Source organism: Thermobia domestica, chromosome 3 (assembly GCF_964235325.1).
Source record: "Thermobia domestica chromosome 3, izTheDome1.hap1.1, whole genome shotgun sequence".
In the NCBI taxonomy this organism is placed as follows: Eukaryota; Metazoa; Arthropoda; class Insecta; order Zygentoma; family Lepismatidae; genus Thermobia; species Thermobia domestica.
The window spans coordinates 331835262-331861056 of record NC_137456.1 but is presented as its reverse complement, the minus strand read 5'-3'; the positions used below and the strand labels follow the sequence as shown (position 1 = coordinate 331861056).

At 37.5% G+C, this 25795-nt stretch overlaps 1 protein-coding gene across 2 annotated transcripts in view; it reads right to left on the bottom strand.

Moving 5' to 3' along the window:
- Nucleotides 1–25795, bottom strand: part of LOC145681961 (uncharacterized) — a 252925-nt gene that overhangs the window by 145266 nt on the left and 81864 nt on the right. The window contains exons 3-4 of one of the 2 annotated variants that reach the window (XM_081753563.1): nucleotides 24740–24857; nucleotides 9833–9918 (exon numbers count right to left, since the gene is read on the bottom strand). In XM_081753563.1, the coding sequence (XP_081609689.1) occupies nucleotides 9833–9918; nucleotides 24740–24857 (204 nt within the window). The remainder of the gene's footprint in view (nucleotides 1–9832; nucleotides 9919–24739; nucleotides 24858–25795) is intronic. The other variant, XM_081753564.1, reaches the window with a different exon arrangement.

Here is a 25795-nt window from a genome sequence, read left to right as displayed (position 1 = left end):
GATTAGCATGGACTTGCAACAGGCCTTACCAGTCCCAAAACTCACTGCCAGTATTGCCTTTTACTATCGGAAACTTTGGCTATTCAATTTCAATATTTATGATTGTACGAACAGAAAAGGTTACATGTTCGTGTGGAGCGAAGCAACGTGTCGCAGAGGCTGTAATGAAATGTGCAGTGCTCTCATAAAGTTTATAGTCACGAAGCCCGAAGTGGAGAAGCTTGTTCTTTTCAGTGATAATTGTCCAGGCGTGAGTAAGAACTGGACTATAATTCCATCTTATTAGGGAGAGACACTTCATGCAAATAACTCATTACTTTCTAATATCAGGACACACCATTCTACCATCTGATAGAGAATTTGCTCTTATTGAGAACTTTCTGCGGAAACACCAGCAAATTTATAATCCTAGTATGTGGATGGACATCATTTCCAAAGCTAATTAAAAGAATCCTTTTCACGTAACACGAATGACTCAACAGGATATATTAAATGTTGAAGCATTATTACAAAATGTGACGAAGACAAAGGAAACGAAGTGTGGATAACCAGTTGATTTCGCAGCAGCAGTAGCATTCAAATTTAATGCTGATTATCCTTGCAGCTTTTTCATCAAGCATGCAGTTAACGAAGAGTACAAAGAGGTGCAATTCCTCAGAATTGGTCGACCACTTTCAATTTCATTGGGTAAACTGAAACCAAAATAAAATGTGCCACTAAGGATAAATAAGAAGAAACTTGAAGATGTAAAACGTCTCTTACCATTCATTTCTCCCATCTACAGCACCTACTTCCAAACGCTTATGCCAAATGATGATGATGATGAGAGCAATGTGGAACTTATTTAGTATCTATAGGGCAGGCAAAATTGAGTTTGTCCCTAATGTTATACAAACATGAATAAAGTAAATTTAACTATAAGTGTAACAAGAAAAAAACATTGTGTAATACTTTGTTTTGACTGCATATAGTTACATCAGTGGTTTTAGTGTTACAAAACTGCCCAAATAAACATTTTTCGTCCAGAAAAAAATGGTTTTGAAAATGTATTTCATGAAGCATGTCATAGTCTTGCCCCAAAACTTTCATTCCATGTGTTATCTCTAAGCAAGAAAGTGACAAGCCACAAATGTTAACATTTTCTGCCCCAAAATAGCGATTTTTACAAAAATTTATTAGTAAATCACACTTTAACTTGCAGTAACGTATTGATGATATATTGATGCGTAAAATAACAAATAGTGGCACATATATAATCAATAACAAGAATTATGGAATTTTTTAAAACTTAAAAATCGCTGTACTGTAAAATTTGTATATTGTGGCTTGTCCACTTGTTGCCCCAAGCCCTTGATATATATATATATGTGTGTGTATGTGTGTGTGTGTGTGTATGTGTGTATGTGTGTTTGTGTGTTAATGAATAATTATGTTTTTTTTAATCGCTAATGATAAATAAACATTTTGTCAGGAAATCTTAAAAAACTTAAATGCAATTTGAAAGAAAATCAATCTTAAAGGTACCAAAGAATGTTCTGTCGCTTGTTGTGGAGGTCTGTGTTCAATTGGCCCTCACACCGTAAGTTGAATGCGAATGGAGATAAAGCGAAGGCCAGTTGTTAGTGTGGGTATATCCAACATACTACTTGCTTGTGGCAGTTCAGTTACATCGTGGACTTGCGTAAGGAAGAGTGAACGTGGGACCTCCACAGAGTGTCATAAGGACGTATCCTGTACGAGTTCAAACTGGGGTCAAACGCCACTGCAGTGGGGTGGAAGATATGACAGGTGTCGTGACTACACGGATAGTGGAGTGGTGGTTTAAAACTTCAAGAACGGTGACGAAACACTCGAAGATGCAACACGTGTCGGAAAACCAACACATGTACAAAATGAAGATTTCAAGCAGCAATTGAGGAGAACAATGGCCAGACATGTGAGGAACTAGGACTACAATTCAGTGTGCGTGCAGAAACCATTCGGAAGAACATCCATCAACTTGGGAAGCACTATAAGTTGGGTCGATGAATCCCACATGATTTGACTCCGGGCCAGAAGGCAACGCGAGCAGACACCAGTGTTTCTTTGCTGTCTCGTCTGAGGAAGGAGCCATTTCTGGACAGGGTGTTGACATGTGATGATAAGTGGGTCCTGTTCGAAGTTTCAAGGCACCGTCATCATAGGTTAGCATCTATGAACCGATTCCAAAACAGCCGAAACCAGCACTGCACCAGTATAAGGTCCTTCTGTGTGTTTGGTGGACTGCTCGCTGTATCGTGCATCGGGAACGGCTACCAGCTGGTCAGAGCATCAATACAACTGTGTATTGTCAGCAGCTGAGCCGTGTTCAAGAAAAACTCAAAACACTTGAGCCAGCACTTCTGAATCGTTAAGGTGTCCTCTTGTTAGGGGACAACGCTAAGTCCCACGTGGCTATGTTGACCCGGGACACCATTCTACGCCTTGGATAGAAAACACTATTGCATCTGCTATAGTCCCCCGACATTGCACCGTCCGATTATCACCTGTTACATTCCTTGGACAATCACCATCGAGGACGCAAAATGCACTTGATTCCTTCTTCGCTTTACGGCCCACGAAGTTGTACCGCGATGGAATCCACGTCCTCTCAGAACGTTGGCAGAAGGGGTCGTCGATGTTGATGGGGACTATTTTTGATCTTCCACGTAATTTTAGCCCCATGGAACATATTAATGTTCGAAGGTGGTGGGTGAAAAAACGATATAACTTTCTTTGTTACCTTTATAGATTGGTTCTGTGTGCAAGGTCTTAAACTGAAATGTTATGCACAAGTGTTGGTCCAGGACAGTAGTTCTTAGTTAAACATAATAAAAACTACCTGGAACATAATTTATGTAACAAAAGGACAAATAAATAAATTAATTAGAAAATAAAAATAAATAAAATAATAAATATAATAATAATAATAATAATAATAATAATAATAATAATAATAATAATGATAATAATAATAATAATAATAATAATAATGGAAGGAAACGAAACTTTTTCGCTTTTTCAGGCCTCAAAAACATTAGCTCCAACGTTTTTTTGGTTTTGTACATTGTAGCTGGACCCCTTCAAAAACGACCGGCCCCTTCTGCTTAAAACTGCTAGCTATACCACTGTATTTATAGTACTTTGTTAAAACATTTGTTTTCAAACTGTCAAATATAAATCGGAGTAAATTGTGTAATTTGCTGTCACAAAAAAGTATACCGCTACCATACTATTTTTAGATCGTATATGGAAGAGTTACCATACTACTTTTCGATCGGTATGGTAAAATAGTATTTTTCCATACTATTTTACTGTAAATTATTTATTATATGTAAATTTTGTTACTTTTAAATTACTGAAGCAGGGGCGGATCCAAGGAGGGGGCGATCGCTCCCCACAGAAGAGGAAACTTTTTCTTATTTTATATATAACGAAACCCATCACAGAGTTTGGAACTCTTAAAAGTAGCTCTAAGTGGCAGTATTACAATCCACCGCCCCCCCAGAAGTTCGTCCTGGATCCGCCCCTGGACTGAAGCGAGATAATCTTACGATGATGTTTTAAAAGCTGATCATTTGAGGGGCCAGGATACCATTTGGTGGGCCGGGCCCCGATGTCCCTTCCCCGGTGGCTACACCCCCGGATTTAGTAAACACATTGTACTCTCCGCATCAAAAAAATTGCGACAGCTAACGCCGTGCAGCTAGGCCACCCAATATACACCTTCTTATCCCATAATCGTGTCTGGTAAAAACATCCCCTCTCACTCCTCCTTTCCTCTTTCCCATACTAAAATCAGCAAAAAAAGACGAGTGCAATTCTTATTTCAAAATATACATATATTAGTAAACACAAAATGAAACAATCAAACCGAGACGAATCAATATTCATAAGATAATGTAGGGAGAGACTTAAACACACACAGGATGAACAGTTGAAAGCGATGTATGCCTGCTAGACAGACATACAGAAGTGAGATAGAGAGAGGAAAGGGGAGAGAAGAAGAAGAAGAAGAAAAACTGAACACAGATAAAAATAAGGAAATTAAATGTATTTTAAAAAAAATCTAACATTATAAAGTTCCGTTTCCAGAAATCCAACAGGAATATACGAGGGCTATCCAGAAAGTAGATTACGTTTTCGTCTGTGTCCGCTAGGGGCGGGGCTAGCGCGGCCATCTTGGGGTCAGAGCGTTGCGCAGCTCAGTCGGCATCTAGCCGTGCTAGTGAGAGGTTCGTGCTGTGCTCCGTTAAGATACTGTGACGGTTTGAAATGTCTGCGTTAATTGAAAATCCCGCGAGCTGCGAGGTGCGTGCAGTAATAAGGTTTCTGACAGCAAAAAACTGTAAACCGATAGAAATCTATCGGCAGCTGTGTGAAGTGTATGGGGACAACATTATCACTGAAGGTGGAGTGCGACAGTGGGTCATAAGATTTAAAAATGGCCGAACCAATGTTCACGACGAAGATCGAAGTGGGAGACCCAGCAAAGTGACTGCCGAACTTGTCGAAAAAGTCGATGTTAAAGTCCGTGAAAATCGAAAGTTCACAATAACGGAACTTTCTTTGAGTTTTCCACAAAATTTCGCGAAGTTTGTTGCACGAAATCATCAGCGAAAAGCTTGGTTACCACAAGTTTTGTGCAAGATGGATTCCAAAAATCTTGACAGAGGACCACAAAAATCAGCGAATGGCTGCAGCGTTGCACTTTTTGGACGCCTACAATAAGGATGGTGACTCTTTACTCGATCGCATCGTTACTGGTGACGAAACATGGGTGAAACGAAATTGCAATCAATGCAGTGGGGGCACACAGGTTCTCCCCAAAAACCCAAGAAATGCATGCAAACAATGTCGGCAAGGAAGATGATGGCGACTGTTTTTTGGGACAGAAAAGGTGTGATTTTGGTGGACTTCCTGGAAAGAGGCACTACAATAAACGCTCAAAGGTATTGCCAAACTCTGCAAAACCTCAGAAGAGCAATTCAAAACAAGCGCAGAGGAATGTTGAGCTCTAAGATCTTGTTGATTCACGACAACGCCCGGCCCCACACGGCAAATGTCACGCGTGAAGTTCTTGAATCTTTTCAGTGGGAGTTGTTTCCTCATCCGCCGTACAGTCCCGACCTGGCACCGAGCGACTTCCACCTATTCCCAGCAACGAAGAAGTGGCTGGCTATGCAACGTTTTGATGACGACGAACAGCTGCAAGAAGGGGTAACGAAGTGGTTGAAGTCGCAGGCGGCCGAATTTTTCGACGAAGGAATTTCCAAGCTCGTACATCGCTACGATAAATGCCTTAATTTGAATGGTGACTATGTCGAAAAGTAGTATTTGTGTGTGGCTTTCATCTGTATATAATAAAATTTGTTTCCTATACTTTGTTGATTTTTTATTCCAAAACGTAATCTACTTTCTGGATAGCCCTCGTAGAAGTAAGTTTGGATTATGTATTTCTTCAGGACTATTCGAATACATAGAAAATACAGGAAACAATCATTAAGTCACTTTGAAAATGAATACCAAACTTGGAGGTAAAACTAAATACTCAATTTCCTGTGAAATTGTAGAGCTCTGAAACATATAGAATAATGTCAGTAGTTTAACACACGTGATTTGTTTCACGTGTTTCGGTAACAAATTCGGTGGTGTTCATTGAACGTACTGATACGAAATACATTATAATAAACCCAGTAATACCTCCATTCCGGACTACTAATACAAACAACAAAAAATTAAAAAAGGAAAAGAAGAAGGAAACAAAGAAAAGGATAAATGAATGAGCGCTATTTTACTGCTAAATATCTATTAGAAAGAGTCGATATTAGATGTCCAAACTGTATCATAATGAAAAGTTACAAATTTTCAAAACAAAAATTGGATGTTCTTTATAAACGTAACAGGCCTTGCATGTCTCACATTGAAAAAGTGAATAAAATACATTGAATTATAGTATGGAAACCAACTTTGTGTCAAACTAATATAAATAAAATCTTCTCTTGAATCAGCAGAAAAGGGACCATTTTCTAGTCATCTCTGAAGATTTATCTGTTTTGAACACCCACTCTCAATTTCACCTATTGCCAATATAACTTTCTAATTCGAACAGATAGAATGAACGCTCCTGAGCTTAAGTGGGCCATTGCATCAGTTGGGTGATGTGGATTGGTTATGGACCGACACTGCGTCGAAGATTCAAACCCGTACTGACCCAGTGATTCCATTGAGACACGGTAACCTGGAGGACAAAGAACAGATTTACGAGAGAGAGAAGCAATAAGAGAGAGAGAGAGAGAAGTAATAAATAGGAGACGAAGATAAAGATGACAAGACACAGAGAGAAAGACGAATTTATAAATAAACGCTACTTATCATTATACTGTATGACAAAGAACGCATACACTATTCACGCATATTCTCACAAGCGATGCTTTGTAAGTACTCCAACGGCAGATAAATCTCTGTTTGTAGCCATTATTTTATGAGAAAAAGAATTTATTGACGGGGAATCGAACCGAGGTCTTCCAGTTACAAGTCCAGCACGCTACCGCTATTCCGCAGATTACTGTATCCAAAACATGTTTAACAAATGGTTTAGAGTTTCTTTCTAGAACCAATAATATGAAAAGTGGATACTTCAGATCATTGAATAGGTTCGATCCGTCCTAGTAATTCCTTTAAATGTTGTTTGCTCATCCCCAACCAACATTCGTAAATTGTCTCCATCGTGATACAGGTGTGTGCTTCCTCCTTCTTAACGATTCCTCACTTAGTATGAAAAGTCAATCTTCGATTCCTCGCGATCGCTTTGTGAAAAAACAGAGGTTGGCCTGAAGAAGGTTTGAACCTATGTTGCTTAACTGCACTACTCACGAGACCCACACGTTACCCCTACACTATCTTGGCAGCTCAAAACATAAACCAAATATTACTAAGTTCAGCCATGATGGTTGAATGAACTAGTTTCTTCCTGTAATGCTATTTACACAACAGTACACGCCGAAATTCATTTATTCGATGACCTGGAGATAAGATAGTGCCCACTAATAAACTAAATAACATACAATCCAGGAAAAAATTCAGAAATAATAACAAGTTATGCATTAATTTCCCAGTGCACATTCAAAAGTACGCTTATAATAATAATAATAATAATAATAATAATAATAATAATAATAATAATAGTAATAATAATAATAATAATAATACATTTTAACCTTCATTGCATAAGATGTCACCTCAACGAACAATAATATTAATATCCTACTATATTTTCGTCGCCACGCACAAGCAAGTCACACAGCGTCCATCTCGCGCACGATCCTTTTGGGATTACGCTCCTGTCTCATTTCTTTCTCCGTTTCTATAAAAGCTACACACATGGTGTTTATCCACCATAAAGTTCTATGGCACGAGGAGGGATCTATCTTACGTATACGTAAAAGTCGGGAACCGTACTACAAGTATTTTTGTCGAATAAGCTTGCGCACAGCGTTACACAAAATATTTACTTACGTCTTGCTGCACGTGGACACGGGTTTGAGTCCGTTGAGGACTATTGACCGCAGTAGTTCTTAACCCACTTTAACCCAAATTGCAAGCCCCGTCGTTAGGAGCCTAGATGTTCGTTTTAGTTTTTCGTAGCAATTCTTTAGTACTGGTAATAGTGTTTCTTTTGGTGTATTGTTTTCAATCTTTTCTTCGTTTTAAAAATATATCGAAATAAATGTCATCATAATTCCTCTTATTTGGAATGTAAAGATGAAAATTTGAACGTTTCGACATAGCTGCAAAAAATAAAAAGTGGCAGTGTTGGGCTTCGAACCCATACACATGGACACCAAAAGTACAACAAACAAGTGCCTGAAACCGCGTGACCATGATGGTTAGTCTTAGGAAGACTTAATTTATTCAAGTTGTGTACCGCCACATTATAGAAAGCTTGTGCGGATTATTTTCGTTCCTTATTCTAGAGAAGTGGTAAATGTGGAGATAAGTTTGATGCTAGGGGACTTCAGTCAGTAAGCTTGTTCTTCAGAAAATATAGGAGAAGGTACACTTTCGCGGAAAAGAGACATATGAGGTCAAATCCAATCCTAAGGTACTTTTTTGAGTAGGAATCAATTCAATGCGCCTGCGTTGTTTTTACAACGTCATAAGCGACTGCATATTATCGTTAGCTGATAATATGCATTGTGGTGTGCTGGGACTCTGGGAGCATGGCGCGTCATTACGACAGAGCTATTAAACAGGGTGTTATAGCTCTCATTCAACATGCAAACGTGAGTGTTACTGATGCAGGTCTGGAATATGGCGTCGATCGTGCTACTGCGTACAGATGGTGGAAACGTCATCAAGAAAGTGGAAATGTAGCCCGAAAACCTGGATCTGGCCGGCCCCGAGTTTCTTCTGCGGTTCAAGATCACTCTCTAACTGAAGAATGCCGTCGGCATCCTTTCATGTCTGCCCGACAACTAAAAGAGGCATTGGGGTTTCCAGGTGATGTAAACACCGTTCGGCGCCGCCTCAGAAATGCAAATCTGACGTCGTTCCGGGCTGCAAGGAAAGAACAACTGTTAGATAGCCACATGGTCGATCGACGGGCGTTTGCAGAAGAAAATATCGGTCGTATGTGGGACAGCGTTGTCTTTACAGACAGGAAAGTTTTTTCTACTGCAAACGATGGTCCTCGGTGTGTCTATCGTCCACCTGGAACACGATATGAACGACGATACATGACCCGTTCACGTCGAATGGGACATGTTACCATTCATTGTTGGGGTTAGATATGTAAAGATGCCGGTGGTGGTGGTATCTACCGCATTAATGGTCGACTTAATGGTCAGAAATATTTGGAACTATTGTAGGATGCGCTTCCTGAGATATGAGCTCGATTAGCTGACGAAGTCGTACACTTACAACAGGATCATAGCTCTGTACACGATTCCACTCTTGTTCAGGCATATCTACAACGGGAACGACATATCGAACTAGTCGATTGGGTACCTCGCGCTGCGGATTTGAATCCAATAGAAAACGTTTGGAGTACCGTTGTAAGAGAACTTCAAGAAAATTGGCCGCAGAATCCACCACACACTGGAGATGAACTATGGGAGCTGGTTCAACATACATGGACGGACTGTACACGGTGAAACTATATTGCTCGCCTGATTGATTCCATCCCAAACCGACTGCAAGCAGTTATACAAGTCAATGGTGATTACACTCGCTATTAAATAAAGGTGCCTCCCAACAATTCACCTATAACAGCTACCTAATTCATCTAGCGCATTTGAATATTGTATTTTGGCAAAACATGGTCTATGGTCTGTAATGTATCTAGCTCAATGTATATTGCTACTAAAGACTTATTTCAATGTTCTCTTTAGTCGAGTGAAAAAACAAAAATAACAAAGAAAGATAATATAAAAATAGAAAGCAAAAATAAAAATAATTAAAATAAAAAACAAAAATAATAAAAATTTTAAAAAAATAAAAAAATAAAACATTGCATTATACAGGTTCTGGGGAACTTTCTTTATGGTTGTATGTTTAAAGTTTCTGCAAATGATGATTTGTCATGATTACAATAGAAATTTCCGAACGTTGCAATTTGGGTTGCGTTCAATTTATCATAATACACAAAGTATATTAAAAATTGTATCTGTGGTTTAACTTTTCTATTTGTTATTGAGCTCGCTTCGTTCTGGCTGGATTACGCTGACATAAAAGAAATAAATGATCTCTTGCTTGCTTGTTTCATTAATTATTTTATTTTGTTTATCAGACTAGTACTTTAAAAATGTCTTACCTTACGTGCCCCATAAAGAAGAGGAAAATTAAAAAGTACCACTAGTAATAATGGCACAGAAAATATAAGCATTATATACTTATGCCCTGTAAAAGAGAAGATATATTTTAAAAATATTTTCATATTAAGAAATACAAACAGTAGAAAAAACAAAAAAAGAGACTGAAATTTATTTCATGTTTAATAATTATGCAACCAATATCTGTGTCTGTTTGCTAGTATGCCTGTCGTCATTTCTCTGTATAGAAAGAAGAAAACCAGAGACATCAAACTTTTTACAGGAGTAGACATAGTCAAAGATCCAATTGAATACTATGACATTTGTATTGATGATTGCGTTAGGGGAAATCAGGATGTACCAAACTTTTTGGACGTCCTGGTTGCATCTGTGAACATTGAGAAACCCAGGTGTTTGCAGGATGATAGTTAAGAGATTTTTTGCAAGAAGAGACGTCAGCAGGTAGCAGAACTACCGGGGCAACCTCAAAGCCGTTGCTCTTCTCTATTAATTTCTATATTTATTTCTCTCATATTGAAAAGGATAGAGTCAGTACTTCTTATTGACTTCTTCCACATTGACTCTGGAACTATTACTTTTATATAATCACTATTTTTCTGACCAGAGTATGTACTTTTTCTTTATTAGAATTTAATTTAATACGTAACATTTTCCATAACGTAACGTTATCTTCTTCAGACGTTAATTGCCATATGTATATTCATATTAATGTAGGTAACAGAGATAATATTTTAATTGTTACTTTTTATATATTTTTAAATTTAGAATATATAACAATTTACCGGAGAAACAGGAAAAAAACCTTAAAGAAAGGGTACAAGAACAAAAGGGTGACGTGAGACTTAAACGAGAGAATAATGCGATATATAAACATGTGAAAGAAACAGGACATGACATAGATTGGGAAGGGGAAAAGATAATAGAATATTAAAAAGAACACGGAAAGAAGCGAGAAGGATTAAGAGAGAAAAAAGAGAAAGATTAATAAATTGGACAAACGGTCCTCAAATTCGTGAATTATTGGATATGTTGTTAGAAAAAACTGAAGATTCAAAATTCATAGATAAGAAAAATTATATCATGAAACATGGAATAAGGAGGAAAAGTCAAATTTAATATATTAATAAAAGCAGTTATAAAATTTTAAAATGAAGAGAGAAATTATAATAATAGCTTATTGTTATATATTCTAAATTTAAAAATATATAAAAAGCAACGATTAAAATATTACCTCTGTTACCTACACCCACCTCGCGCCGTGTGGACTTTGTGGTGGACAAACAACGTGCTCGTGGGTTTTCTCGGGGTTCTCCCGTTTCCTCCAACTTTCTTCATTCCACCATTACCTTCATTTCTCACCATCACCGTCTTCTTTAGCCTAACCGGCATAATTGTGGGACGTAAAACTTAAAGATTTGAATTCATTCCATTTTCTGTTACCTATATTAATATGAATATACATATGACAACGTTTGAAGAAGAGAACGTTACGTTACGAAACTGCTATGTATTAAAATAAATTTTAATAAAGAAAAAGTACATACTCTGGTCAAAAAAATACTAATTATTTACTTATATATTGACTCACAGTGCCAGTTATATTATTCATTTCATTCGTTTGTTCACTTTCAAATATCATGTATAAACATTATCCTACGTGCGCAAACAATGGGTATTTCAAATACTGTTTTAATAAAATCTTCAATTGTAATAATGACGATATAGCACTGTTGTCTAATGGTATAGTGTCCACTTCTATTCTCCTAGACATGTATCTGAAAATGTTAAGGAATGTAGTTTTTTTTTTAATTAAAACTTTTTAACTGAAATTATTACCGGTACTTTAGATGGGATGATCATGAGAAGAAATGAAATATTTTCTTCAATTAAATTTTGAAAGGGAGGTCGAGATTAAATTTCTAATTACGACACCTGAACTAGGAAAGTAACATCAGTGTGTTCAGGAACAACAAATCTTGTTTAAAATATAACTATTTTATTATTATTATTATTATTATTATTATTATTATTATTATTTGTATTAGTGAACAAAAGCTCGACCAACACCCACAATTAGTTAACTAGGGTACATTTATTAAATACAGTTATGGCACTTTCTGAGGAAACTCTACAAATTACAATTTGATCCTGCTTAGCCGGAACAGAAATATAGTACTATTAACTTTTTTGTTTACAGTATAAAGTGTTTTCAAGTGTATCAGTGTTTTTGTGAAACTTAACTATCATTCATGACAAAAGAGCAACCACAGTGGAAGGAGGCATTCGTCGACCACTGATCGCCAACCCACTACACCTCTGGAGGTCGCTTTGGACTCCTAACATCTCTGGAGGCTGCTTTGAAACGAATGGGATTCCTCAACACAACCAAACCTCACGAGGCTGCTATGAGCTGAGGTTTCCTAGGACCATAACGAGGGGTCACTACAAGACACCCCGGTGTCTACCATGAGCGAAAGGGGTTGCCATATGAAATGCTATATCCTTCAACCTTGGTCATAAAAGAGATTCTGTTATAAGGACTTTATAAACACAAATACTATTTTGTATTTTTTATAATAAACAGGTAAAGGGCTAGATTCCTGGTCTATTATTGACTCTACCTACAAATCATTTCAATATATGAAATCATAATCTTTCAATTACGCGATTAAACATTGGTCGGACTCGTCGTCAGACGACTCGTCGGACTCAGAAAACGATTATGTTCACAACCATCAAGTGCACACTGGGAATCGAGGTGGGAAACCTGAAACAAATCAACCCCAAAGAATAGTTTTGTATTTATCTTAGCCCATAATCGGAAGCGGAAGAGAAATTACAGGATATATATATATATATATATATATATATATATATATATATATATATATATATATATATATATATATATATATATATATAGTGAGCCAAAAGTCTTTGGACATCTGCATAACTTTGAAAATCTACGGGAAAAGTAACAAGTGATGATGGGAACAGAGGTTTGATGTGGGGCCACAACTTTTGGAGTGTATGCTATTCATGGTCGTCATCTTGAAATCCACTCTTTTGGATCCAAGTCATTTTTTAAATGGGAAGGGGGTGTAAGGCATATCATATGACACTAGCCTGAGCTCAGGAATTTAGTGGTGTAATTTGTTTTTTCTTATTTTGTACAGTTTAGAAGTTATTAATGTTTAAATGTGGGAAATTACCTTGATACTGAATGCTATAAATACAACACATGTTCTACGTGTTGACCATCCCGTGCAGTGCACAACTGTAGTCGCAGCAACCACTCTGACTGCACATAGAGGAGAATGTCTCCTGAAATTTGGTCAAACGCTTGTTTAATGCATTCCTCCAGGTGTCTCAAATCACGGATTGTCTCAGCATACACTATCTGCTTAAGATGTCCCCATAGATAAAAATCAAGGGGCGTTAAGTCAGGGGATTTGGGCGGCCACTCCACGGGACCATGGCGACCAATCTATTTCCCTGGCAGTTGTTCATCCAACCATTCACGGACACCAAGTCCATAGTGTGGAGGGGCTCCATCGTGCTGAAAATAAGATGGGAAAATGCCGTCAGCGTTCAGTGTGACAGGGAACACAAGGTTCTGCAGCAACATCAGATACTATGGTGCAATTAAGGTGTTGTAAATGAAAAATGGCCCAATGATGCAGGTTTCCCATATGCAACACCACACCATCACCTTCGCTGGACTATGTTCTCGACTCGGGTCAACCCAGTTCGGATTTGCATCATACCAGTATCGACAATTATGTCGATTAACCTCCCCGTTCAAAGTGAAATACGCCTCGTCACTGAACAGTATGCCCTTGGCAAACGCAGGATCCAGTTCGTGGTGTTCAGTAGCCCACATGCAAAACTCCAACTGGCGATCAGGGTCATCCTCGTTCAGTTTATGTTGCATGTGCAGTTTGTAAGGATGCCACTCATTGGCGTGCAATATCCGGACAACGGAGGATTGGTTTATTTCACATGCTAGGGACAAACGACGGGTACTTCGCGTAGGACTTTTCACAAACGACGCAACAACCGCCGTTGCACTTTCCTCATTGGTGGCAGTCTTTGGTCGCCCACTACGTGCATTATCTTGAACAGAGCCCGTCTCCCGGAATTTGGTGATCACGTGAGCCACCGTGCTGTGCGATACCGGTTCTCTGTCTGGGTGCCGTCTGTTGTACTCATATGCAATTGTTCGGTAGCTGCGTTCCCCTTATATAAGGATGATTTCGATCTTTTTTTCACTTGTCAGACCACTTTTAGATCACCTGGAACAAAGACAGAACTGGGTCAGTATCAAGGTAGTTTCCCACCTTTGAACATTAGTAACTTCTAAACTGAAGAAGATAGAGAAAACAAATTACAACACTAAATTCCTCAGCTCAAGCTAATGTCATACACCCCCTTACCATTTAAAAAATGACTTGAATCCACAATGGCGGATTTCAATATGGCGGCCATGAATGGTACACTCCAAAAGTTGCGGCCCCTCATCAAACCTCTGTTCCCATCATCACTTCTTACTTTTCCCGTCGCTTTTCAAACTTATGCAGGTTTCCAAGGACTTTTGACTCACCCTATATATATATATATAATATTCATCTTGCGACCCAGAAGAAAAATTTCCACAAAGAAATATAACGTATGACGGAACGATGAGAAAAGACTCAAGAGGGACATACCAAAGCAATCCTTGCATGAAAAATCAGAGCTTGTTCTTCAATCATCTTTGGATTCAGTGGTGATATGACTCTGGTGTCTTACATACCTACAAAAAACAGAGCAGTCATTCTTCTTTCCACTCATCATTCGCCAGAAACATCAGGCACTGAAGATAGGAAATCTGAAATTATTAACCGTTCAATGCAAGGAGGCGTAGATGTTGGTGACAAAATTGTACGTGAAAACACATTTGCAAGGTCTATGAAGAGATAACCTCTGGGAATCTTTATGGAAATCCTGGATATTGCCGCCTGGAATTCCTGTATTATTTACATAACGTAGAACCCTGATTGCAGTAACTTTCACAGTTCCTGTCGGAAGGCTTTCATAAAGAAACTTTGCAAGGAATTAGCTTTTCAACATGCTGTTTACCACTCGGAAATGAAATGAAACGAAATCTTTGAGTTTTACATCTCACGGTTATGCCGGTGAGGCTAAAGGAGACGGTGATGATGAGTAATGAATGAAATGGTGGAATGAAGAAAGTGGGAGGAAACGGGAGAACCCCGAGAAAATCCACGCACACTGTGTTTGTCCATCACAAAGTTCACTTCGCGAGGGCTGGGATCGAACCCGCGACCCCAAGCGCCAGAGGTGAACGCTCTGCCACTGAGCCACCGCGGACCTGTTTCCAGTAACTCCAAATTCATCAAGGTAAGATTCTATATTCTATTATTGCAAATTTACTTTTTTAAGCCACTAAAATATTTCAATAATTTTTAAGAAAAATATTGACGTTTCTATATTATCAGTACGAAGTGCATGAACGCGCTTGCTGTATAATAAAGGAGTTCAAAGTTGGAACTCTGTGATCGACCATCTTTACTGAGACTTTCTTTCTTGACTTCAGTCTCACACAATAAATGCCAAGAAGGTATCTTTCATTAGAATTGGCAGTATATCTTTATGCCCACAAAAATAACTAAACAGTGGTGACTAATTATACTTGTATGACTGAGAATTATATATAAACAGGCAGATAGATTTAGAAATGAAGCCACGTGGCTCAACAGCTCTAAAGGGCTAAGGCCTACCACTCAGCTCTTTTGGGGGAGGGGAACGTGGACAGCATGCGGCTATTCCCAACTGCTTTATGAGTACCAGTGTTTCCCCAGTTTTGTACAAGGTAGTCATTTCTGGAGATTGAGATGAAAAGTTCCTTATATTCAACTGCCGGAAAACGAACCCGGATCGCTGGATAGGCAATCAAACGCTCTACCGACTTCACTACAAGCCAGCCCAGATTGATATAAACAGATAGGAAGATAGATCGATGAATGCAAATTATGAATTGTTTGCATATAATAGATAAGCATGGGGTAATATAGAAATAGTCTTTTTATATATAGTATCAAAAGAAACATAGAAATCGCCTTTTCTAAGGCTGTGATAATGCCTTTTATTGGATCACGCCTAGAATGTGTGTCTGATGATGAAACTGAAAAAAAGCTCAGAAGGAAGGGAAACGAAGAAAGTGTGACAGAAAGCAGGATACTAACGAGGAAACCGATTCAAGTGTGACATGAAATTGTGAACGAGTTTATGTGGAAACGAAGTGTTTTCGTGTACAATTAAACCCATTAGAGGGAAAAACCCTCGATCTCAACCGTTCTGGAGATATAGATGAATAACGGGAAGGCTGGTGCTCCGATATTTTGCGAATTTTTGAATAGTGTAAGGAAAAGAGATTTTTAAAAATGGAGACTTCCTCCATCGACGAGACTTTAGTAATACGTCGGCTTAGACATGAAGGTTATAAAACCAAGGTGTCCATAAAAATTCTAGGGGAAGAATGTTTTGGAGGGGAAGGCGAAAATAACGATGTTGAATTGTTGCCTGAAATAGGCGTGTAAGGTGTCTATGTATAGGTTTCTTGGTACGCTGACTCGAATAAAAGCATAATTAGGTCAAATAGAAGGAAAAATATTTAAAAAAAATTGTAAATGTTTTGCGACAATGTGTGTTTATGTTTCATATTATGTGATTTGTTTTTCCATAGCGCTTTTACATAGAATATGACCTTGTATTTTTTCACATAATAACGTCACTGTTCCTTTGGCAATATTATTAATACATTTTCGTATCACTTTTTCTCGTTTTCTACGAACTAAAGTCATGATATATTAGCAAATAATAGCATATGATTTTGTTTTTCGTGTCAATTGTGTTATCCTCATAGGTCCTTCTTTTCCGGCTCCGGGTAAAAGCTACACCTCAACATTCATTTCTCAACTCTCAGCACAACTTTCATTCGTCCTGGTGCATCTTTATTAACGTTTAAATGCAATTTTCAAACATATTCACTCGCAACATAGCCGAAATCCACAAAATTTCAGAGCACTAGCTTTCTTCTTACCCCTCTATATCTTCGGAACGGTTGAGATCGAGATTTTTTCATTCTAATGGAATTCATTGTTCACAAAAACACTTGCATTACGCATCAACTCGTCCACAATTTCATGTCACACTTGAATCGGTTGTTTCCAACTTTCCGAATTGTACGATTAAGGGTTGCAATTTTCATTTGAGCCAATGCTTGTGGCGTAAAGTGCAACAACTAGGTTGGACATCTGTGTACAAAGAAAATGAAAATGAAGAGTTATCCGCATGTGAAGCACTTTGATTATTATTTCTTGGGAATACGTTGAAGATGATTGGCTAATAATACCGAGTACTATGCCAATAGAAGTTAAGTTACGGCATTTATAGATTACTTTGTGAACGAATGGATGCAAAATGTGAATGTACTGATCGACGTCTGGAACTGTAAAGGTGAACGACATTGAGCAAATAATGCCGTTGAAGGGTGGAACAACAAGCTCAAGAGCAGGATTAATTTGCATCCGAATTTCTATGTTCTTTTAAAAACACTGGAACAGGAAGCTGAACACAGTGCTTTACATTATGATAGGACTTTTCTTGGTTTGGAAGGGGAGGGGAGAGGAAAAAGGCATATGTACGAGTACGACTAGACAACCGAGTTGAAAAATAAAACTGCACAGATATAAAACAAGTTACCTCATAGATATTGTTCAATGTCTCAGAAGTCTAGCCTACATCCAAAGGATTGGAGTGAAAATGAGGAAGCAATATAAACACAGAGCAACAAGGATGAAAAGGAAAATAATTGAATAAAGAATAACAAACGATGATAAAGGACACAGTTTCCTACATAATTTTATCAAGGCACAATAAAAATAATTGACAAGGGGAAGAGGTCCCTCCATAATGTCCCTTACGAGGCATAATAATAATAATAATAATAATAATAATAATAATAATAATAATAATAATAATAATAATAATAATAATAATAATAATAATAATAATAAAGAAATGACAAGGGAAAGTTTCCTGCTTAAGCTTTCAGGGGCGAATCCAGGACGGACTTCTGGGGGGGGGTTGTAATACTGCTACTTAGAACTACTTTTAAGAGTTCCAAATTCTGGGATGGGTTTTATTTATATATGAAATAAGAAAGTTTCTTCTTCAGGGGGGGGGCAATTGTTCCGATCCCCCACTTTATACGATATAGAGCTACTTTATACGATACAGAAACGAATTGTAGGGCGAAAACATCCCGATGCAAATATATAGCGGGTGCATTTTTCCCGCTTTTTGGGATAGGGCGCAAATTTCCCGGGCGCAAAGTTCCCGCAACCAATCTGCTGTTGGACGTTACAGGATACTAAATAGCAGCAGCGAAAATCTGTCTTCAACATTTGGGGGTGGGGCAGTAAAACCGTTCCTTCTTTTGCTAAGTGATGCTCAAAATATTTTTGAAGTTAAAGAAACAATACTGTGGAAGATCAGGGAGCAGAGCTGTCTTCAGCATTGGAAAGCAGGCAGATTTGAGGCTTATTCTGTGGAACGTCAATTTCATCTCACTTTCCTTTGTGGCAATCGGACACAAATCATCACATCCCCCCCCCTAAAAACACATTTCAAATCGAATTATTTGGGGTGACAGTCCCCCCCGAGTTTCAAGATTCGAGGGGACATGTCCCTCTCATCTCCCCGGTATTTGTGCCAGTGCTAAACAGGAAATAGTAAATGCTAGACAAAGTAGGATGACTTTCAAACCTGTACTGGTTGATATAAAATTGTCAATAATATCGTTGGCTGTTACATTTCATCGTATATTTTAACGTTTTTGGCACACGAAAAGCCCTCTAGTATTGTTTGCTGCCTGCGAATAGTAATGATAAAATAAATTCAAATTCCACTAACGCAGACAAATGGAAAATAGTTTTACGAAGATGGATTGAATGAACTTATGTTTGATGACGTACGTTTAAACGATGGTATGATGATCCTAAACGTTCTACCCATACTATTTTACTTTTATCCTACATCCACCGAAGCTTTCCACACTGTTCCAACCACTTCATATGGTTTCATAAGTACTGAACTAAAAACAATGTTGCTAGCATATCGCCGTAATCATATATGAATAAGACAAGACTACTAAGCCAATCGGCTGAAAAGTGAGTGCTTAAAAAGAAGGATTCCTATTATAAGGGGTAAATATTCAAAGTAAAAATGCGTATTGAAATTTGACAATACATATATATTATGCTTAAAGTTGTGTATACCGGTCCCATTCTTTCTTCAGAGAAATTCAACAGAAATACCAACATCATAACATAAATATAGGAAATGAACCATTGCATCAGAAATGAACCATTACTGAATACAATGCCAATGATAATGATACTGAAACAAGCATTATATAGATACATGGAAGTAAATTATCTCAGAAAGAAGACAAACCTTTAAGTTGGATAGGCTGTCTCCAGGAGTAGGATACTGGATAGAACAGAAGAAAGTTTGTAAGCGTAGCAGCGGTTAATAAATGTGTGGACTTTGAATTACCTTTGTATTGGAATGACCAAAAATATCTGCGTTTGTATGATATTGCATTCATGCAGGCCAAATCAGTTGTATAATTAACTTTATTTATCTAAGTTCAATATATTGTTTATTTAAGTTCAGTATTTTGGTGTAGTGATGTCTCTACGTTTCGAAAGACATCCTACAATATTTTTTTTCTAGATCCTTGGTTGACATTTTCAATGATAAAACAGAAAATATTTATCATGTACAGAGACGAAACATAGTGGTTCCCAGTGACTGGAAATTACTGATTGAGAAAATGTAGTTAGCTTGACATATTATACTCTAGTTCACAAGTTAGAGTTTTTCAAGGATAAAAATATCTGAAAAGAAGAAATGAAGCAGAGTATAAGTTCCAACACTGATTTCTTTCATTACACCTCAACGCACACCATACATGAACTTGTAGTTGACCACACACCTAATATTGACTTATACAATCATATGGCTCGCTTGACTGTCAAATAGCTCCCTCCAAAAATGAATAATGGACTAATGCCTTCACTCATCTGTATACATTTCTATAATTTGAAACAGTAAATAATAAGACCGTGAAATACATAGGCTATATTTCACGGTCTTATTATTTATATGTTTTGGCTATAGAACATAAATATGAATTCACCATGTAATATGGAGCTTCAAATTACACTTCAGGGAAAAGATGATTTTAGAGCTACTGATGCTGTAGCGGTAAGGTTATTTGACGATAGCTTCTTGTTTTTGAATGTAGACAAACAAGAAAACAAACATGACACCTTAGTGTTTTATTATCGTTAGAACTCCATTGCTTCATCAATATGTCTTGACGGGACTTCTCCCATGATCGCCACCCGTAAAGATAAGATTTCTCTGCATTCCTTCTAAAGGTATAAATTCCGAATTAGATGATGTGATTACATTTGTGCTCTAAGTACTACACTTATTTTGATATTTCTTTAATGTCATGAACTCGTCTGTGATTAAGATGTTAGTGTATGGGCATGTTGAGTTTCGGTTCCAGATTCGATTCCTGCTGGAACCTCTTCTGATTCTGATCCCACACAAAGGTGTAGGCCAACGCGTCATGTAGACTTGTTCTTAAAAGGGCCGCTAAATAGAAAATTAAATCTATTAGGTCTACTTGGTTTTTTGTTTACTATTAGCGTCCGTTTGTAGCCCTGAGTCTACCTGATATGCAATTCTATAAAAGTAGGGCGCTCACATTTCATTGTGGGAGATGATTGAATTCATAATTCATTACTATGGTTCTGATACCACTTTGCCCTGTAGGTTTGATATAGCGTCAATGCTGAAGATGGATATTAAACTTCAACAAATAAAACACAAAAACTAACTGAATGTTTTCGTACATAGAAATAGCAGTGTTTAGTGATGTATGTTTTGAATTACCCACATACCTATTACTGATTACAGATTTGGTTTTCTATATTTTTCATATCCTTGCTCAAAGACCCTCTAATATTAGTCAAACATATGTACCTATCATATTCGTAGTTTTCAAAGAAATATCATATTATTAATATGATAAATGTCCTCATTCCTTAATCTTTTAACTTATAGCAAGTAGAACAAATGTTATATTATTTGTATCAATAGCTTCTAATTCTTACGTACAGGATCCTTTTTCACTTCATAATTTACAGGGTAGTGAAAGAGCCTGAAAACACTTAAATAAAATCCAAACCATTCTGAATTGGGAAAAAAGTGATTATAACAAACGAGGGAGAAAAGCTTTTGATACATATAGCACTATCGGCCGCCATCTTGAAAAGGCGTTAACTTTTTAAATGTAAACCCTACCGTGTGATAAATCAAATAGAACTTTTTTTCGGAAAACAGTGGTGAAATATTTTTGGCTCTACTACCAACCGTTGCAAAGTTTTAACCGACTTTCCTTTATTTCAGGAAGAGTAAAACGGAATAGCACTAAGGGATAAGCGTATAGAGAACGTGTCCGTCTCACAAGAGCATAGCAGCAGACCATTTCAACTATCGTAATCAGAGCGGGAGCCCATTTCCCAGAGAGTAGTGTGGAAAGTTAGAGAGAAATTTAAGGAAACCAGGTCGTTGGAAAACAAACCAAGATCAGCCTGGCCTCGCACAGCCACGGACGAAACGATATCCACTGCCGTGTTGGGATCATTCGTGAAAAGTTCCACCAGCGGTACTCTTCGCCTAGTCCAAGAATGTGGTGTATCTCCTACGTCAATCGTGGGAATCGTATCCGTGCATAAGTGGCAACCAAAATTATACAGCTATTCCAACATGTAACCGAGGATGATCCAGACTTCTGAGTCGAATTCTATGAGTGGACCGTGGCACAAACCAGACAGAATCCTCGATTCGTATATGATGTGCTGTTCTCGGACGAGACCATTGTTTTATGTCGGGCGACGTGAACAAGCAAAATCACGGATATTGGTGTGGCAACAATCCACACTGGTACGACAATTCTCGGGTCCTTGGCTCTAACAAAGTGATGGTGAGGTGGTGCGGTGTGTGGGGTACCCGTGTGGTGGGCCCATTCTTCATCGGGGGCAATTTAAATGTAATTACCTACCGTAACATGTTTTAGAAAGAGATCGTACCATCCGTCGCATTATAGGACGGCTCTTTTCCTTTGTTCTATCAAATGACGGAGCACCACCTCCTTTCGGATTATGTGCTCTTGAGTACCTCGATGAGCAACTCTCACAGAGATGGATAGGTCGGTGACGACTTGTGGAATGCGCATTGCGTTCCTCAGACTTCACTCCATTGTATTTTTTCTATGGGGCTACGTGAAATCCGTTCTGTATGAAACCAAGATTACGTACATTACCTTCAAAGTAGGATTATTGACGCATTTGTCAGTATATCTGATGAAATGCTGGGCATTGTAATGGATGACTAGCAGTAACGGGTACATTTAGTGATTGCTCAGGAGGAACGGCACATTGAACAATTGCTATAACAATTCTTCAGTGGGCCACACATTGCCCACAGTGTTATCTTCAGGTAAGTGCATAAAATCAGTGAATACTTTGTAACGGTTGGTTGTAAAGCCTAAAGCATTTCAACGCTGAATTACTGGAAAAAATTCAGCCCTTTTTGACGTATCACACAATAGGTTCCCATTTAAAAACGTTTCCGCCCTTCCAAGATGGCGGCCGACGGTACTATATGTCTCTGAAGATTTCCCTCTCGTATGTTATCAACAAAGTTCTTTTTCTTTTTCCATAATTGGATTTTATTTGGGTGTTTTCACACATTTGGACCACCTGTACTTTTTATTACGATATAGTTCTTTGTTCAGCTTACATTCTCTCTGCTCGAGACCCAGTGTTGACTAATGTAAATTACGAGTTACTTTGGTCGGTTGTATTACAAATTACAGAGAGTATGTTCATCTTAAGGTTAGTTTAAAGAGAAAAGTTGCGCCGAGAGATGTCACTACAGTCTTCGTATCTTTCTAGTATCTTTCTAGTGTGTTCTACAGTCTTTCTCGACAATTCACAATTTTTCTTACAAATTTCAACCTACATACTTCAAAGTTTTGAAGAAGGACCGTCATAACCTATCGAAGGCAACAATCCGTGTCGATATGTTTATTTAGAATTTTCTTTATTCTTAAAATGACTTGATTGTTGGAATGGATATCCAAACTAAGTTTCAACAATGAAGAAAATTCTAAATAAAATATTGACACGGATTGTTACCTTTGATATGCTACGAAGTTAATTCTCTAAATATTTGAAGTCTGTATGTTGAAATTTGTAAGAGAAATTGTAAATTTTCGTGAAAGGTAAAAAATACATTAGAGAGATGCGAAGAGTGTAGTGACATCTATCGCCAAAACTTGTCCATTTAAATCATCCTTAAACGTTTATCTATGCATTGAAGTTTAATAATTATTATTTTTTTTGAAGTGTACTAAAGTAGAATCTCCATAAAGTGCTTATTTATATTACGTTTGTCGCAGACGTTAGAAGTTTTCTTATCATCTCACAACCGATTTTTTTTCAAACATTAAATTTGTTCTCAGAGCCGGAACTGATTTTCTTTAAAACTTTGTTTGGGTACCGAGTATGAAACCGTAAATTAACACTTTCAATCCTGGGCAAATCTGACCTTGTTTATTCCAGTATCCTAGGGTTTTTAGGCCTTGTTTAAAAAAAAGATATAGCACATTGGTAAATAATAATAGACGCACTAAAAACATAGTAACAAGTTTCTGGACTTAGATTTTATTATGCATATATAATTTGGTGATGTAAGACGAAGTAGTTCGCTACACTGCTGTTTGAAATGAGTGCGTTTTGAACAGACGGAAAAAATTTACAATAGAAAAATAATACTCCCGTTGCGTATGAAGTGCAAACAGTGACAATGGTGTGTAATAAGAAAAGAGCGGAAAATCTGCGAAAACTGAAAGCTGAGTTCCGTTATTCTGAAAATTCGGGGGAAAAAGCAAAGATATATATAAGATGGAAGGAAAAAGTCATAAAAAGAGCTCAAAATCAAGGAAAAGCCGTGTTTATTTTTGAAAATTTTCTCGCTTCCCGCCAACTATTGTGGCGCTTTGCGCCTGGTCTGTCGACTTCACTCATATGTGCAGGAAGGAGGGTGCCGTCGTATACTCCCGTTCCCGGGCGCTGATTTTCCACAGCACGGAACTGCTCATGTACTCATCTGCTTTTTAATTTTCGAAATCAGGATCTAAATCTGAATCTTCAATTTCTCCTTCCGAACGTGATCTAAACAGTAATCTTCTAAAATCTTTGTTATTTCCTCTATATTCATTTTACTTGCTCAAACAAGACAACTAGTGTAAAATTAAATAGTTTTCTAAACCAAATATTGCACTATATTATCGAGCGTGTTACAGTCAAACGAAGAAAGTTAATTACAACAATCAAGCTGAAAAAGTTCGTTTACTCTTCGCTGGCAGTGGCCGATCTAGGCCCTCCAGTTTTTTCAGTGACAAAATAATTTAAGTTATTGTTTATATATTTTTGAAAGTTTATATATACCTATCATAGTCTGGGTACTGGGAGGCTCCCCCATTAAATACTTCTAGACACGCTACTTTTCTCTGGATGTCAGATTAATAGTATTGCTTCAAGAACTGAGTCTCAGTAACTATTTAACACAGCCGACAACCGACCGGAACCCATAACAAGTTACATTAGGGGCTATTACGTAAAAAAAAAAAAAAGTTGAACTCGGGCTTAGGATGGAAAGTGTTAAATAGTACTTACCTTCCCTCATCCCCCAAAAAAACTCCTGGAAAAAAAGCGCTCCTTCAAATTTTTTTCCCATAGCGTATATCACAGCGTAGAACAATACCATCAATACTAATCCCCCTATTCCTATGATCTGAAAAGATAATGAAAATTCGTCGAAATAAGTGAAGTGTATACTAGGAGAAGTAACAAAACCTTCTATGCGTTAAACGATATAAATCATAAGTGAAGATCTATTGAACTACTTTTTTTTTTTTTTTTTTTTTTTACTTTTCAAACACTATTAAAAACCGAACACTAAAAAGAAATATTAATAGAACGAAATGTGATAGCTTAAGAACTCAAGTGTGAACTGTAATATCGAAATCTTATTTAGGTATTTTACGCCCTGAAACTAAAATAATTTTCCTCTCTATCTCCCTTATCTGATTGTATTTAGTACATGTCCAAACAATGGATCTGCGCTTACAGTAGACAGGTGTACTGAAGCAAATGAACAAATTTCGTTCAAGGCAAATAAATAATAAGTAACGTTATCAGCTCCCTCTAATGTAAGTAGAATCTTAACGAGAAAACGTGGTAGCATCGAAGTACCATCAATATATTTAATATGTCTCTTTATTACATTTCTCTCACCTTGATAGCGTGTTTTCCACATATTTAGTTCGCTCAATAATGATTGGTACAGGGGCGAAGCGTACTATGAGGCTTTGAGGCCGGGCCCACCCTGTTTTCTATGTATATTTTCTTTATCTTTGATTCTTTATAAAATAAAGTCAATATTTCAACATTTCGTTTTTTTCGGTAACAAACTAGTAGGTTGGAAACACTTGGAGACTCTTCCATCTGAGCCTCACCAGCTTGCTAGACAGGGTTACGGGCCATGCTACTCAGGAAGGGAAGCTATTGTCGCTGGGCACTGCACGCATTGTTGGGAAGATGCGAAGGCTCGCCCCTGAGAGGCATCTTCAATGCTAATATGTTATAAAATGATTTTCTTAACACAGAGAAAGAAATTTCTGTTGAAGAATTATATATTTCTATTAGTGATAATTTGTTTAGTTTAGGTAT